Genomic DNA, 17,989 nt, shown 5'->3' with positions numbered 1-17,989 from the left:
TACCCAACACTATATCTGCGGGCAGGCCACATAGCTTGTAGAGATGTTTGATAAAGAGCCTAGCGACCTTAGATGTTTCACGTCTTTTTAGTTGGAAGAAACTTTGTCATCCTATTTACTCTTCCCTCCTTCAAGAAGAGTTTTCGTCCACAAAAATGGTTTAGAAAGTTGTAAATAAGTGTCTGTGTGTAGACCATATGGTCATCTACACCTGTAACTTTCCTAAGTACTACGACAAGGAAAGCAAGACACACAGCCCCTTTTTTCCCTAAGGACTACGACCAAGGAAACATGTATGGTAGGAAGTCCTCTTTTCATGTTATGCATAAGAATGAATTATGTATCAATTTCTTAAAATTTTTGCCATAGCTCTGCTGCTATTACTAAAAATTTTCAATATTTTTGAAAAGAATAAGACTTATAATGTAATTATAAGTCTTATTTTTTTGCCATAGCTCTGCTGCTATTACTGACAATTTTTAATATTTTTGAAAAGAATAAGACTTATAATGTAATTATGATAGTATAACTATCTTTTAACCTTAAATCCAATTTATGGATTTAACTCATAAGATTATCATAATTTACTAGCATATAAGTATAAAAAACCATTTTCTTAACCTCTAGCTTCACAAGCCTAGAGTTTGATTTGTGAATTGAGAATTTCTCCATGAGAAGCATCAATTGAATAGAGAATTGGTCATAGGAATGACCATTCTTTGGGAGAGAGAGAGAGAGATAAACATAAAAAGCATCCTAATTAAGCATAAATGTAAACTTTTCTTAATTATTCATTACAACTCTTAAGAAAAGCTTGATTTGCATTATAAACACTTAATTTAGAAACTTCTCAAGCTTGAGAGGAGTTGAGAAGTGAAAACATTGAGAATAGTAGAGAAAAACTATAAAATTACACTTTACCTCTTGTTTTTGCTTGCTTCTCTATCTTAGAAGAAGCCCCCAACCAATCAATTGGTTAGTGTGTTGAAAGGAAAGCTCCAAGGATGGTTGAAGAGAGAGAGAGGCTCCACTCTCTCCAAAAGTAGAGGATTTTTAAGTGATAATAAAAAATATCATTATTTTAATGTATAATACTGGCATGGTATAGTTCACAGATTTTTTTACAAAAGACTAAGGATCTATTTATAGGTGAGGGAGGCCTCTAACCAAGTCCAACTAGGTTCTAGAATTTTCCAGGTTCAGTTTGGCTGAATTTGGACAAGATTTGGACCTAGTTTGGTTCCCTTTTGATTTGGTTTGATCTAGGAGAGAGGAGAGATAAAAATATCACAATTTTATTGAATTAAAAACTCCATCACATGTGTGAAATAGGCGCCTCCTTGAAGTCTCTCCCCCTCCTTACCAAGGTGTCAAAAATGTATCATTATACCAAAATATCTCATTTTTTTAGTAATATCTCATAGTTTTTAACTAATAAACCTTATACTACTCAGTCAACTCTTCATCTTATGTGGGCATTTGCACTACCAGAATGCAAGGGCAATCATGAATCTTATGCAATGAGAGCTGAAACTCCAAGAGGATGGAAGAAACAAAGGTGTTTCCCTGGTAGCGACGCCCAAAATGTTATGGGTTACCACACCTCCAATAGGGAACTCAACACATTCAACTAAAGGATGAGCAATAGATCACAACTGTCGTAGGGCACTTACCAATGCTTCGAACTTGAGTCCCTTGAGGTCTCCAAGCTCGCTTGTTAAGCTCCACCTCCACGCTGTCACCGTAGAGCTGTCACACCGTAGAGTCGCTCGCAACATTGCATAAGGCAATCACTCTCTCTCTCTCACTCTTCCACACAAGCATGAATCACACAATCATAGAAGAGGAACAATGCTAGAATCACTCTCTCAATCTCTCTCACTCTTCCACACAAGCATGAATCACACAATCATAAAAGAGGAACAATGCTAGAATGCTCTCTCAATCTCTCTCAAGACACAAGGGAGAGCTCTCTATAGCACAAAGGGGATTTTGTTTTTTCATTATGAGAAAATGCCTTATATACATTTGGCCCTTATTCACACTTGGGCACCCAAAACATACTTACTAGGCCTTGGGTGGCCAATATCTCATAATGTACAACTTTTATAGTGCCGTTTCATGATACTTATTAATGTCCTCAATTGGAGGATCATGCTTGTTTATCCAAAATGGGATTAACGTCATCATGTCCAATTATTGAACCATTATCGCGTTGTAATGATTTGACAAACTTTACCAAATCACTACAACACAATAGGGGTCGTCATGTCTAATTATTGGACCCTTTTCACGTAATGATTTGAAAACTTTGTCAATCCACTACAACATGATACGAGTTGTTATGTCCAATTGTTGGACCCTTATCGTGTTGTAGTGATTTTGTTTTCCTAGGGCTATCTTCTTATTGTTGGTCCAAATGCTTACTCTCTCTAGAGAAAAAAGACGCGAAATTGAGTCTAATCTCCAATAATGCTTTCACTACTACTAGTATTGTAGTGATTCAAAAACTTTGCCAAATCACTACATAATAGGGATCGTACATTGAAGTGATTTGGAAACTTTACCAAATCACTACAACGCGATAGGGGTCATCATGTCCAACTGTTGGATCCGTATCACATTATAGTGATTTGGCAAACTTTTCCAAATTACTACAACCCAATAGGGGTTATCATGTCCAATTGTTGGACCCTTATCTCATGGTAGTGATTTGGAAACTTTGCCAAATCACTACAACACGATAGGGGTCGTCATGTCTAATTGTTGCACCCTTACCACATTGTAGTGATTTTGTTTTCCTAAGGCTCTCTTCCAATTGGTCCAAAATCTTTCTTTCTAGAGAAAAAAGGCCCAAAATCAAGTTCAATTCTCCAGTAATGATTTTGCTAGTGTTGTAGTGATTTGGAAACTTTGCCAAATCATTCAACACAATAGGGGTCTTCATGTCCAATTGTTGGACCCTTATCGCATTGTAGTGATTTTGTTTTCCTAGGGCTCTCTTCCAATTGGTCCAAAATCTTTCTCTCTAGAGAAAAAAGGCTTGAAATCTAGTCCAATTCTCCCCTAATGCTTTTGCTAGTGTTGTTGTGATTTGAAAACTTTGCCAAATCATTACAACACAATAGGGGTCTTCATGTCCAATTGTTGGACCCTTATTGCATTGTAGTGATTTTGTTTTCCTAGGGCTCTCTTCTTATTATTAGTCCAAACTCTTACTCTCTCTAAGAGTTTGGACCAACAAATATTTTATGCCTCAAAATTCTAGAGGGAAGAACTACACAACATATAGACTGAAGATAACTCTTGAAATTTTATTATAAGTAGAAAGGTTACAATCTTAATGTGATTCGAAAACCTTTAGGATATGTGGTTCGATACAAACAAAGCAACTTTTGGAAGCTTCACTCTTGCTTCTGATTTTCTTACCATCTAACTTAAAATATAAATCTCTTAATGAATCACTACACATTAATTGGATCTCTTTTCTAAGAAAGGCCAATGGCTAATGGCTTTCTAGATTGAACACTAATAGGTCTCAAACTTGTGATTGGATTACAATAACTATGATGGAGAAGAGTGAGTTTCATCATGCCGGCTTCAACGGCTCACTTTTCACGGCCTAACTTTTCATGCCTAACTTTTTCCTCACAGCCTGCAGATTCACAAACTCACTCTAACCATGCACCTCCATGCCACAACCTTCCCCTGACTATTAACACACCCCAGGATTGCTCCTCCAATAACAAACTCCTAAATCCAACTAACCTATTATCCATTATTTATTTATTTTTTTAAAAGGAAAAGAAAAAAGAAAAGATGGTATCAACCCCACCAGTCGCGGTAGACTGATCCGAGGTGCATGTACACATGTCAGCCTCGGAGTTAGAAGCTCTTGAGACCCCAACTGCGACTCAAGCCAGTGCCCCCAGCAAGTCAAAGAAAGAGGCTAGCACAGCGCCCAAAGATGAACTTTTTGGGCCCTTATGCCCAAACCTTCCATGGGGCCATCATCAGCAAAGAAGCTCTCACGACCCATGGAAAGGTAGTCCTCCAGTAACACAGCCCAAAATGCCTACAAATTCTGGAGGAGGCTGGGGTTAAAGCAAAGCTGGACAAGGTTGGTCAAGGTAAGATGGCGCAGATACTCCCAATAAGTATGACACAGAACTATGTGCAAAATACCTCAAGACCTATGACAAGGGAACCAAAAGAGGAACCATCACCAAAGCAGATGGCACTACCAAGCAACTCCTCATCACAAAAGATCTCATACGGGATGCTCTGCAACTTCCGCTCTTAGTCAAGGTCCACGCACACTCCATTGACAAGATGCCTCTGGATGCCATGCTCAAGAAAAGTTCATACAACTCGAATAGGGCCGAGTACGAAAACAACCAGGATGAGGCTATTAAGAAAGCTTACAGGGCCATGTCCTTGATGCTGCAAGTGAAGCCCATGGACAGATACAATAGGGTTAGTCTAAATAGGATTACAAAAGCACATGAGGAGAAAGAAGATGACTGGGCACACTACGTCCATAAGGAGATGGAGAATTACTTGAAGACACACTAATCAAAAATTTGTAACCCATACCTCTTCACACAGGTTCTAAATCATGTAGCAAAAAGGCCTCTCAAGGAGCCCGAACTAGAGGAGCACATGCAGTTGGCACTGCTACCAGACCAACCCACATTAACAGCTGAAGAAAAGCAAGAAGGGCAGGCAATCTTGATGGAGACTAAGGAAATCATGAAGCAGATCAAGAAGGGGTGAAAGAAGAAAACAAATAAGAAGATGAGGGGAATGCTACCAGATATAGCTGCTGAGTCATAGAGATTAGAGGCGAAAGTGGCCCAGGAAATCCGCACGTACCAAGAGGCCCTGCAAGAGACAACTCTCAACCAAGAGGCCCTGCAAGAGACAACTCTCAACCAAGCCACATAGGAGCCCCTACAAAACATTAAGGAGCAACAACAACAAATGCTTACATGGATAAGGGCATGGCACAGAATTCCAGACCCCGCAATTGTGGCTAGTGTTAGATTTTTAAAATTGGTGGTGGTGCTGATAGACCAACCAAAGGACTCCTATGATGGATATGAAGCAGAACACCTGAAGTTCAACATGAACCAAGGGCCATCCGACAGAGGTATCATGCTTTACTACCACCGACTACGATGTCTTTCAGGCTACATGCATATCAGTTTCAAAGACATGGTGGATACAGGATTCTAGAGATCACACTCAGCATTCAGACCGCAGACTCAAAAAGCTCCAATCCAGAAGGAACTTCTACCGACATGAGTTCAGTGACCAGGTCTTTAGACCTCGGTAACAGGTTTTGTAGACAGAACCTACATTAGGAAGGGGGGGAATGTTAATCCCGTTTTGGATTAACAAGCATAATCCTCCAATTGAAGACATTGATAAGTGTCATGAAACGGCACTATAAAAGTTGTACATTATGAGATATTGGCCACCCAAGGCCTAGTAATAAGTAAGTTTTGAGCGCCCAAGTGTGAATAAGGGCCAAATGTATCTAAGGCATTTTCTCATAATGAAAAGACACAATCCCCTTTGTGCTATAGAGAGCTCTCCCTTGTGTCTTGAGAGAGAGAGAGAGAGAGAGAGAGAGAGAGAGAGCATTCTAGCATTGTTCCTCTTCTATGCTTGTGTGATTCATGCTTATGTGGAAGAGTGAGAGAGAGAGTGATTGCCTTATGTGACAGTGTGAGTGACTCTATGGTGACAGCGTGGAGGTGGAGCTTAGATGCCTCAAGGGACTCAAGTTCGAAGCATTGGTAAGTGCCCTATGACAATTGTGATCTATTGCTCATTCTTTAGGTGAATGTGTTGAGTTCCCTCTTGGAGGTGTGGTAGCCCATAACAGATGACTCCTATCGTATTATAGTTATTTGGCAAAGTTCCAAATCACTACAACACATGCAGAAGCATTAGGGGAGAATTAGACTCCAAAGTTTCCAAATCACTACACAATACTGGCAAAAGCATTAGGTGCATAATGTTGCCAAAAGACTAGGAAAACAAAATCACTACAACGCGATAACGATCCAACAATTGGACATGATGACCCCTATCATGTTGTAGTGATTTGGAAAAGTTTTTAAATCACTACAACACTGGCGGAAGCATTAGGGGAGAATTGGACTCAACTTCATGTCTTTTTTCTCTACAGAGAGTAAGAGTTTGGACCAACAAGCCTAGGAAAACAAAACCACTACAACATGATAAGGATCCAACAATTAGGCATGATGACCCCTATCGCATTGTAGTGGATTGGTAACGCTCTTCCAAATCACTACAACGTGATAAGGGTCCAACAATTGGACATGAAGTGTGGTCTACATATTTTATTAAGCAATTTGTATTTATTTATTAATAATATATCCATACTAGGAATATATAAAATATATCTAATTATAAAAAGTTCCGTCAACCCAGCTCTCTTCTTGTTGGTGGTCCAAACTTTCTCTCTCTAGAGAAAAAAGGCCCGAAGTTGAGCCCAATTCTCCCCTAATGCTTTTGCTAGTGTTGTAGTGATTTGGAAACTTTGCCAAATAAACCCAAATTGACTCCAATTCTCCCCTAATGCTTCTACCAGTGTTGTAGTGATTTGGAAATGTTGTCAAATCACTACAACACAATAGGGGTAGTCATGTCAAATCATTGGAGCCTTATCGCGTTATAGTGATTTTGTTTTCCTAGTCTTTTTGTAATATTATGCCCCTAATGCTTCTGCCAGTATTGTAGTGATTTGGAAACTTTGGGGTCTAATTCTCCCCTAATGCTTCTACTAGTGTTGTAGTGATTTGGGAACTTTGCCAAATCACTACAACGCGATAGGGGTCATCATGTCCAATTATTGGACCTTTATCATATTGTAGTGATTTGGCAAACTTTGTCAAATCACTATAACACGATAGGGGTTTTCATGTCCACTTGTTGGACCCTTACCAATCCACTGGGGGTTGTGATTATCAATTATTGGACCCTTATCACGTTGTAGTGATTATGTTTTCCTAGGGCTCTCTTCTTGTCGTTACTTCAAACTATTACTCTCTCTAAGAGTTTGTACCAAAAAATATTTTATGCCTTAAAATTCTAGAGGGAAGAATTGCACAATATATAGACCAAAGATAACTCTTAGAATTTTATTAGAGATGAAAAAGTTACAATCTCAAGGTGATTCCACAACCTCTAGGATATAGGGTTCGATACAAATAGAGGAAGTTTTGGAAACTTCACTCCTACTTGTGATTTTTCTACCATCTAACTTAAAATAAAAATGCCTTAGTGAATCACTATAGATCAATTGGATCTCTTGTCTAAGAAAGGCTAATGGGGCCAATAACTTTCTAGCTTGACCACTAAAACATGTCTCGACCTTATGATTAGATTACCCCATCTATGATGGGGAAGAGTGCATTCCATCATGCATATCTTAATCCAAGCTTTACCAGACGCCTCTCCTCTCAGTAGTCGCCATCTTATGTGACAAAATCACATGCATATTGTTTACCTTCCAATGAGATACCTAGCCATAAAAATAACAAATGCTAAAAATTAACGGCTGTCACCCTAACAGAATTTGCTACAAATATAAACAAACATTATGATCTCATTTCACATGAATGTAACTTCTGGCATTGTCACTTTGCATTCAATGGCATCTTCAACAGAGGTTCTCTTTACATCCCATCTTTTGGACCAATAGGAAGAGAGCCCTAGGAAAACAAAATCACTATAACGTGATAAGGATCCAATAATTGGACACGACGACCCCTATCGCGTTGTAATGATTTGGCAAAGTTTGCCAAATCACTATAACGCAATAAGGATCAACAATTTCAACAATTGGACATGACGGCCCCTAGCACATTGTAGCGATTTGGAAAAGTTTTCGAATCACTACAACACTTTACGGAAGCATGAGGGAAGGATTATACTCCAAAGTTTCCAAATCACTGCAACATTGGTAGAAGCATTAGGTGCATAATGTTGCCAAAGACTAAGAAAACAAAATACTACAATGCAGTAAGGGTCTAACAATTGAACTTGAGTGACGACCCCCTATCATATTGCAGTGATTTGGCAAAGTTTCCAAATCACTACAACACTGGCAGAAGCATTAGGGGAGAACTAGACTCAATTTCGAGCCTTTTTCTCTAGAGAGAGAGTTTGGACCAATAACAGGAAGAGAGCCACCATTAATGAAACTTTTGATGATTAGATATATTTCATATATTCCTTATTTGAATTTATTAATAAATAAATACTAATTGCTTAATTAAATAATTAGACCACACTTCATATTGTTAGTTCTTTATTATATATGAAAACTAGAGTGTTGTCAGCTCATTTGCACTTTCTGCCCAATAATTTTGGAGATATGTCAAAGAAGTCACTTTTACTAGTGAGATATGTCAATGAAATGGTATCATATTACATTATGAAGAACTTGTGTGAAAATAAAGTAGATTCACTATAAGGCGATTAGATAGTCACAATCTTGTTGGATGTCCCAAATCGCTTTGTAGTGACTTTCTGGGTGTCAAAGAAATAACTAGCTTTTGATATGTAGCTCGGATTGACACGTTATAAAAAGCAAAAGTGCTTGATTTTTCATGCTCTATGCAAATATAAATTCAAACTTAATTTAATAGGAATAAAAAGTTGGAAATTTATGTGTGAGATGTTGAGCGGTGACTATCTTAGAGGAGACCCAAGCGTGTTTTTTAAAGTAAGTACAAATCTTTTATGCCTCAAAACCTATTAAACATTACTAGGTTCTTGCCAAAAAAACCAAGGAACACATCATCTTGATACTAAAGAATTTTCTTGCATTTTCATATAGTTGCAATGGAATGATCAGTAAGACTCGTTAATCATACAAGGATGCAAAAGAAGTTTGAACTATATATTGGCATTGAAGGAAACTCAATCCCTTTTATATCTCATATTTTACTTCGTAAAAAAGTAGCTGCCAACTAGTGGATGGGACTGAAGATGAGTGGATGAGATCCAACCATTTGGAAAGCTTTCAAGAAGAAATTTGTAGAGGTTTAAACTGTCTTGGTTATAGAAAAAGTTTTCTGAAACTTTCTCATTCCAATGGGCCTTCTCCATTAGAAGATCCTATTAGTCACTATCCATGAAAATTCAGGTGGTGGTTGGGTTGAGGGATCAGGTGGGTAAATTGATCCTTCCACCCATATATTAACATGCTTTCTCCATCCTTCCACCCATACATTAACATGCTTTCTCCCCAACGTCTTGGCATGTTGCATTACATAAGGGTTGACCTTAGAATCCTTTGTTCTCTTATAGAGAGGAGTATACTCATCACCCAGATCCACATGTATAATCGCTTCCTAAAATTGTTCTCGATGTTCTACAAACCATAAAATAATACTGAAATTGTAATTAACTCCTTTCTTTGCAAAATTATAAGTGCAGTAAAACATTATCATTAATTTCAATAACTTGTATTTCAAATAACATAAAATTAATGCCCTCTAAACGTATCCATACCTCCATTGAGCACTTCTTCATGCAACAACACTTCTTGATAGTAGAGGAATTAGGTATAAAAAATCAATGAAAGCAAATATGACTTTTTGGTTCCACTTGATGGCACCAGAGAATCAAATATCTCTTCATTGTTGTCCATGCATAAATAGTATGTAAGGAAAGAGGAGATTCGTGTGAAATCTTAGAGGCTTGCTTGAGAGATTCAGGTGATAGCTTAGAGGGCTTACTTGAGAAATTAAAGATTTGAATGGTGGAAAATTCAAATGGAGGCTGAGCCAGAAGAGTGGTTATTGAACAACAATCACCATAATTTATGAAAATGCACTAGAATAGAACTGAAGCGTGTTTATATGCACTTGAAAAAAATAAATTAAAATACGAAGTAAGCTTCAAGATATATTCGATTTTTTTTAACATCTTTTTCCAATTGACATCTTTGAATTCCATGTTGTACTTGAAGTTACATTATTACTCATGTTAGAAGTATTCTCGTACTTGTTTTCTTACTTTATAGAGTACTAGCTTTTTATATTTTTAAATTTTGACTCACAATGGTTGAAGTTACGTGGAATTTAAGCACATTAGAATAAAATAAGCTTTGAATATCTTTAGAAAATATAAAAAAAGTGAATTTAGATTCTAAAAGAAGAAAGAGAAACCTAATATAATGATATTATTTTTACACTTTTCCTAGATTCTAGGAAGAGAGAAAGTCCTTAAAGGGCCCATTTGGAGCCCAAAATTCCTCTGATGTTCCAAACTCAAAGTTCACTACAATGATTTGACCCTCAATGATACTTATAACTATCTAAATATATCACGTGCACTATGCATTCAACCAAAGGAGTTTTTTTAATTTACATTATTGAATAAACTTATATCAATGTACTTACATAAGATATTTTTTTAAAAGAATTTTAAAATTCATAAGTATATATGAAAAAAGGATCTTTTGAGATACTAAAAATTTACGAATAAGAGATTTAAAAAATACCCCTTAAACGCACATGATATATAGTTTTCTTCAGAGTGAACCTCCAAGGGACATAGTTGCCATAAGCTATGGCAAGTTGACCTCACTCAATCTTATATGTAGTAATCCTATGATCAATATCACAACAATTCCATCATATCGATTTCTCCATTTATGTAGTAATACTTCGAACAACATCACAACTCAATCATCTTCTTCCTCGTATTGATTTCTCCATTTATGTATTTATTTATTTATTTTTTATTTTAAGGATAAAAACCTTAAGATCTAAAACCCAAGGGCTTCTAAAGCATGTGTATGAAGAGTCCTAATCCAAAAACTAAAAATTGACCCAATGTATGTAGAAATGGTTCACATCATGCAATTGCTATTGGGCTTTCACATGTAGAAACTTGCACACACAAAAGTTATTGTTCACATGAGTACCAATGCATTCTTCACCCTTGAAGTTTTCGACATCAAACCATTCATGTAATACCTTTTGTTTAAGTTTTTTAGGACGACCTCCAATTGTTACTGAAGGAGAATTTGAAAATTACCGTAGATGGCAATGTCAAATTATATGGTGTTGATCAAATGTTCACAAGTCAAAGGTTGTTTGACAAATGTAATTAAGTCAAGATGTTGGTTCATGTAAAATGGTCAAATGAAAAGTGATGGGCACATGTTGTGTGCTAGTAGGCACACAAGATAGCATAGATCGCAAACCGTGTTGAGTCAATAAGGTTCGTTTGGTCACATGTTGTGTGCTAGTAGGCACATAAGGTGGCAAGGATCGCAAATCATGAGTCGATAAGGCTCTTTGGGAGCATGTACTTTGGGCACTCCTTATGAGAGATTTCAATAAATAGATCATTGATATTTCAAGCATATTATCTTGTTAACCCTCTTTATATTAAATGATAATTATCTCTACATTCCATCATAATTTGGTTTATTATCCTCCCTACCTTTAAGAATTCAATTTGGAAAGGGTTCAAAGAATGTCAAAGGGGGATGCAGAGTAGCAAATGATGCATAATGAACTAGGGGAGTGGAAGAGGTTCTACAGAAATTTAGAGACTATGTCACAGCGGTTTCATAGTGCAAGTGGGGTAATAGAAGGGTTTCTACGGTGAGGAGTGATGAAAGGGATTATGCGGTGCAATGGTCATGGGAAATCTTTTTCCCCTCAAGAAAAGGTGGAAGGGATTATGCAGTGCAATGGTAATAGAAGGGTTTCTACGGTGAGGAGTGATGGAAGGGATTATGCAGTGCAATGGTCATGGGAAATCTTTTTCCCCTCGAGAAAAGATTTCCCATGACCATTGCATTGCAAAACCCCTTCCATCACTTCTCACCTAGCTCTTCCATCACTCCTCACTGTAGGAAACCCTTATATTATTCCAAATGGGGAAAAGATGACCATTCCTGTTCTCATGGTCATGGGGAGTCATTTGAAAATGACTTTTCAAATCAAGGTCTTGAGACCCATCAGGATGTTGGAAAATATTCAAATGTGATAAAACATGTACAAGGAGTGCTGATGATTATGCTCACTTGAATGCTGGTATGTGTAGGAGCGCTAGTCTTTATAGGATATTACACAGGACTAAACAAAGTGTGTAATGGATATTACATTGACCTAAACTACCATGAATCCTCATTTCATGTAAGTTGAATCCTAACGACCTTGCAATTAATATCTCAAGAACTTCATTAACAGCTCCTTGCTAGCAAACAAGGAAGTATCCTTGGCCAATGGGGCATTGCTCGGTAAATAGTTAAATCTTCACGTCTCAAGTATGCGAGCACATGTACTCAATGAAGCATGACATGACAAGTGGATGGGTTTGGTTCAGCATGCCTTCATTTTTATAAAAAATTGGTACGCTACATCTCTATATCAAAAGGGACTGATTTTGTGAGCAAATTGTAGAAGAACTTCCGGGACCATTCTTCTCTGCAGGCGTGTGGAAGGCCCCAAATTCAGAACCACAAGAATGTCTTCCAGAAGTGCATTGTAGCCACCTCGCATAGGATCCTGCAGAAACAGGTCTGTGTGTGATTTGCCTTCATAAAGTCTGGTTGTTGCTTGCACTCCAGCAGACGTGAGGGCCTCTGCAAATGATGTGCTGTGAGAAAGAACAGCAAAATCAGGCTTCTCTACCTTGCTGTAAGATACTTACAAAACACTACACATTTGACATGCATTTATATACCTAGCATCGCATGGTATCGAATGATCATCTGTCCCATGAAACAAATAGATAGGTGGTAGCAGAGAACCCGCCTTTTCTACACACAAGCTCTGCAAGCGAAGCTCTGGAGAGTAGCGGAGGAGAGATCCCTCACCTTCCATGATGCTGAAGCAATCAATTAGAAAGTCAAAACACTTAAAAAGAATGTAAATGCAAGGGCTGGCTGTATCAGCAAAAGAACCCATATCTACTGTATATGACGTCTGAACAAGTCTATTATCCCACAACTCATTGTCCACCCTCCCCAGTGCCCACTAGTTTATTGATGTTTTCGATAGACCCAAACAGCCATGAGACCATCAACAAGTGCGAGTACTGCGGTGGGAGATGCACAACGCATCCCCTATGAAAAACAAAAAATAATGTAAGTGGAAGTTAGGTGGTGGGAGTTGTAGTTGTGCCGAGAGAGAGAGAGAGAGAGAGAGAGAGAGAGAGAGGTCTTCACAGGGGGCCAAAACAAACCATAAGATCAATGATGATACAATAAATGAGTACTACGGTGGAACCTTGGGGGGGGTTCGGATTTGTGTCTTCTGGTGATTGGGGTGATTTTAACATACACGGGAGGGCCTACGGGCCCATACAAGCACATGCATTCGTTTACATGCCCATAACATCAGTTAAGAACTGAGTCCATCGGGTTGAGAAAATGAACAAACAGAAGAAAAGGAAAGAAAACCTACTAACCAGCTAGTATAGCCCGTGTGTGTGTGAGAAAGAGAGAGTAGAGTGAGAGAGAGAGAGAGAGAGGGGAGGAATAGTTTTAACACCATAACCAAGCTAGTGGACGATATATGATCCAGATGACGGCAATGAAGTGCAGGGATTGGGGGGGGGGGGGAGGGGGGGAGGGGGGGGGGGGGGGGGGGGAAAGAGAGAGAGAGAGAGAGAGAGAGAGAGAGCGCATCCAAACAAGGCCCATCACGACTGGTTTACCTGAAAAATAAGGTGCGGTACAAGCCCTTGTTATGGAAGTGATCCACAAGTTTGTATAAATTATATCTGCAAGGAAAGAGTTCGCAAGAACATTAGAGCAAATCTAAAGATAGTTAAGATCGTATGAGAGCACACCTAGACGCCTTCACACAGAAAGCAAGTTCTTACTACCACCTTAAGCCCCTCGCCCCAGCTTCCTGCACAACCCACGTCATCCATAGTGCCAAGCATGCTGCAGCTCATACCGCTCCTACTGCCGTCACCTCCCACCCTTATGCCTGCTGCACTAACCAGTAGCAGTCATCCTGGCCAGACACCAATCTCATTTTCACCCCGCCCACCCATGCATTGGACCAAGCACCCTGCAGCTCATATTGCTCCTGCCTGCCTTCACCTTCCACCCTCCTGCCTTCACACTAACCAGCAGCAGCCATCTTGCGGACCTTATTTGCACCCGTCAATTTACAGCCATCCGTTGTTCACATTTGCTGTACCCTTGTTCTGCGCCTTTCTTGGACAATTCACACCAATCACTACGGTTTTTGGTCTCATAACAAGGACTCCTCCTCAAGAAGAAGCCCACCTGATCAACTGAAAATATCTACAACTGCATCAATTTTGCAACAGAACCAGAAACATCTATCTGCATTCACTTTGCAGCAGAACCTCCAAGACTATTCTGCAGAAAAAGTGGATAACCACCTCTAAGCACAAAAAACTCCTTATAGCGGGCTAATCCAAGGGACAGCCTTATTGGGCATGATTAAGCTCATAGGCAAAAGCTACTTTCACAACAAGACTGCATCTATTCAAATAAACAAGCTGCATCACTAGTTCTTCTAGCTCAAAATCAACTCCACTCATACTCACCCGCCTGAAATGCCAACAAAGGCTTTGAACTGAGAAGCCTTCCACAGCAGCGACATCTGTTGAGTTGACACTTCTCCATCCTCTCTTTCACTTTGTTTCTTTGCTTGCTCCACCAATGCACATGCTCCCAAATGTGCTCCAGCAGATTGTCCAACCAAATATAACCTGATAGAGACGCCATGTAAAATTCAGAATCAAGGACTATCCACGAGATTGAAAGTATGCAACCCTACTTACCTATCAAGGTCACCGCCATAGTTATCGATATTGTTACAGATAAAGGAGATCCCTTGTGAGACATCCTCCACCATGTCACTGATGGTCCCTTGAGGAAAATTTCTGCCAGAAACAACAGGCATCCTTAATGCTAAGACCAACAATAACAGACATGTCCATCATTGTCAATTAATGGCTTGCAACTTTCTGAACATAGCTCACCTGTAATCTATGCATGCAACAATCACATCCTCCTTCACCAGTTGGAGCGCTAAAATAGAGCCCCATGCTTTATACCTAGCATAACACACATGCATCACAAGACTTAAGCAGTTTCCTTCTAGATCTTGAGAAAGCTGCATCATATAAACATCCTTCCAAATAGTGTTGCTTCATTGATCCATCTGTCCAATTTCCATCCTGAGCAGCGCCATTTTATGTACTGACAACTTATGCACACTGCAGACAAAGGTGAAGTCGATCCCTTTTATACCTGGGCCTTGCCTCCCTACAGCACTTGCAAGTGCACTCTTCAAAAGTGTCAATGGGTGGAGGTGCCACTAATAACAGCCTTCATTTCATTATCATGCACAAACTTCATTCTCAACTCAATCAGTGAATCAAGTCACCAAATATTTTTGCCACTGCATGCCTAAAACACAGGCAGGATGGTGTTCATTGCATTCAAGATTCAGAGGGCATGTGCTGCCTAAGTCTGAGCCCCATAATTGTGGGAGCTTGCCTCAAACTTCTACATGATCCTTCACTGCAATTCCAAACTATGTAGCCAAGGACAGGGCTAGGTAGCAGGTGTGGCAACATACTCCAACAATTGAACCCCCGTCCCCTGGCTGAAGGAAGTGCCTGGAGAAAACGGCCCTTGGTACTTTCCAGAGTACTGGGGCTAGTTAAAAAGTGCCCTGCCAACAGCCTCAACAAGATCATGTAGATGCCAAAGAGCTTATTGGAGGGATTTACTCACTTATTCCGAATGACGGAGGTGATCGTAAAGACATCTGCCACTTGTGACCCTTACCCTTGGCATGGCCTGTAAAATCTTAGTGAAAGTCCCTCCCTCATTGCCTCCAGCCCTCAACTGTAGTGACCTAGTCATAGATCAGAGCATCCTTGGCAACATGTTACCTTTTGCGAGGATAACACAAGTATTGTTGGACTCAAAGTTTGATGATGACACAAGGGCCCATTTGGAGGTCGCAAGAAGCTTCTTTAATGGAGCACATTGCATTTGTCCTTGGCCAGGTTCATGGTGGAGGTTACTCAGTGCTTCTGGCCACGCCGTGTCCTCTTGTTGGACAATCTCACAGCCTTGCATTGGTAAGATCCAGAGGCTAGTCCACAACTTTCTATGGTCAAATCAGAGGACTTGACATTGTCGATTCTGAGATCCAAAGCACGATACTTCCCTACAGACATTTAGTGCAAGGTCTTCAGTCGAGGAGAGAGCTTTTAAAGAACTCCTTGAAACAAGCTCAATGTAACACACTAAGCAGAAGCATGCTGATTATGTGCTGCAATTGACACTAATTAACGCAGGATTGAATATACAGAAAGAGAAGACGAGAAAATTCACCCAATCTACTCGATGTATTAACTGCATGAATGATTGTTTACAGTGATTGCTCAAATCTGGACTCCCAAATGATGTGTTAAACTACCAATCATACTACTAACTGTACTTTGTTGCTCCAAAGCTATATAGGGCTGAAACCAGGCTGCTCCATGCTTGGGCATACGTTTTCTAATACTGAATGATGACAAGTGACCCTAGCCTGGCTGTATATCTATAGCTAAACTAAATGCCCATGAACAAGATGAAGAAATGAGATTGAATTCCACTGATTGCCTTCAACGGTCAATATTGTTAGAATATTCCAATATACTAGCACTATTCATAATCCTTGTTGATAAATTTTCACTCGTGCTGCTGTTCGCAAGTTGGGACAATGCCCTTTTATACAAAAAGCCAGTAGGCATTACAATCCCTTCATGTGGGATAGCTTACACACACCTCGTGATTTCACATGTGCATACCACGGGGAACCTACCCCTCTACAGGTGCCCCAGGTATTAAGAGTTCACCGTCCCCGTGAACAAACATGAATACTAGCACATAACTCCCATACATGTGTACAATCATGAACCACCACAATCCACGAAACAAAAAATAGCCATCAGCAACCGCGTAAGCAAGAGAAGGTGGAGTCATGCTTGAGTAATCATGTTATCAAGCCATCTTCTGGTAGTGTATAAGCGCAGGCGATAGGTGAGAGGGGTTGGCGATATATGTGGCAGTTTGGGCCCTATATGTAGGTAGCGGACGTAGGTGATAAGCAAACGAGAGCCCGATTGGTGGGGTGGCAAGTTGGTGTGAAAAGGAGAGGAGTGGAATCGGGTGGCCAAAATGTCAAACTACAGGCCCTGCAACGGCCGGTTTGGTGTGAATGACAAGGACACAGCAAGCTGGCCAGGAATGCAGGGTGTGAAGCAGCGGTGTGGCAACCCGAGCATGAAGATGACGAGCAGTAGGTGGCGGATGATAGGGGGCAATGAGAGAAGGAAAAAGGGGGCTATGACAGCGAAGGGGGCAAGGAAGGCAATGAGAGAGAAGAGGGGAAAGGGAGGCGAGGAGAAGATGGGGTTCTGTAGGTGAGGGAAGGCAAGTCGGAGGCGACCAGGACCAAATTTAGAAGCAGCAGAAGAAGCACAAGCCACGCCAACACCTGTACAAGGATAGCACCAATACCATGCCACCTGCAGAAGCCGGTGACGAAAGGCGCCAGCGTAAGAAAACAGAAGCTATATGGAGCAACGAACGTTATCGAATCCTAAACTAGAAACCTGGAGCAGCACAGCACAAGCGCACAACAAAAAATGACTAAGCTATGGCTTGAGATCTGGGGAGGGGGCACGATGGAAGCTCGACCCCTTCACCAGAATTTAGCTAACCTGTAGCTAAACTAAATGACCATGAACAAGATGAACAAATGAGATTGAATTCCATTGATTGCCTTCAACATTGGGAAAATCCCCTTTTATACAAAAATCCCGTAGGCATTACAATCCCTTCATGTGGTATAACTCACACACACCTCGTGATTTCACATGTGCATACCACGTGGTACCTACCCCTCTACAATATTGGCACTATCTGCCACCA

The 17,989-nt window shown here is 40.0% G+C and overlaps 1 protein-coding gene across 3 annotated transcripts in view; it reads right to left on the bottom strand.

Moving 5' to 3' along the window:
- Window positions 1-12,201: 12,201 nt before the first annotated feature.
- Window positions 12,202-17,989, bottom strand: part of LOC147629959 (putative isoprenylcysteine alpha-carbonyl methylesterase ICMEL2) — a 59,401-nt gene continuing 53,613 nt past the window's right edge. For 2 of the 3 annotated variants that reach the window (XM_086811507.1, XM_086811509.1), the window contains 6 exons: window positions 15,034-15,108; window positions 14,833-14,934; window positions 14,596-14,760; window positions 13,726-13,791; window positions 12,751-12,894; window positions 12,202-12,663 (listed from right to left, as the gene is read on the bottom strand). In XM_086811507.1, coding sequence (XP_086667633.1) covers window positions 12,435-12,663; window positions 12,751-12,894; window positions 13,726-13,791; window positions 14,596-14,760; window positions 14,833-14,934; window positions 15,034-15,108 — 781 coding nt within the window. In that variant the 3' untranslated portion in view covers window positions 12,202-12,434. The remainder of the gene's footprint in view (window positions 12,664-12,750; window positions 12,895-13,725; window positions 13,792-14,595; window positions 14,761-14,832; window positions 14,935-15,033; window positions 15,109-17,989) is intronic. The other variant, XM_086811508.1, reaches the window with a different exon arrangement.

Source organism: Cibotium barometz, chromosome 17, assembly GCF_041138505.1.
Source record: "Cibotium barometz isolate CiBa-2024 chromosome 17, ASM4113850v1, whole genome shotgun sequence".
In the NCBI taxonomy this organism is placed as follows: domain Eukaryota; kingdom Viridiplantae; phylum Streptophyta; class Polypodiopsida; order Cyatheales; family Cibotiaceae; genus Cibotium; species Cibotium barometz.
Note: the sequence above shows the minus strand (reverse complement) of the source record. Positions and strands in the feature narration are given on the sequence as shown.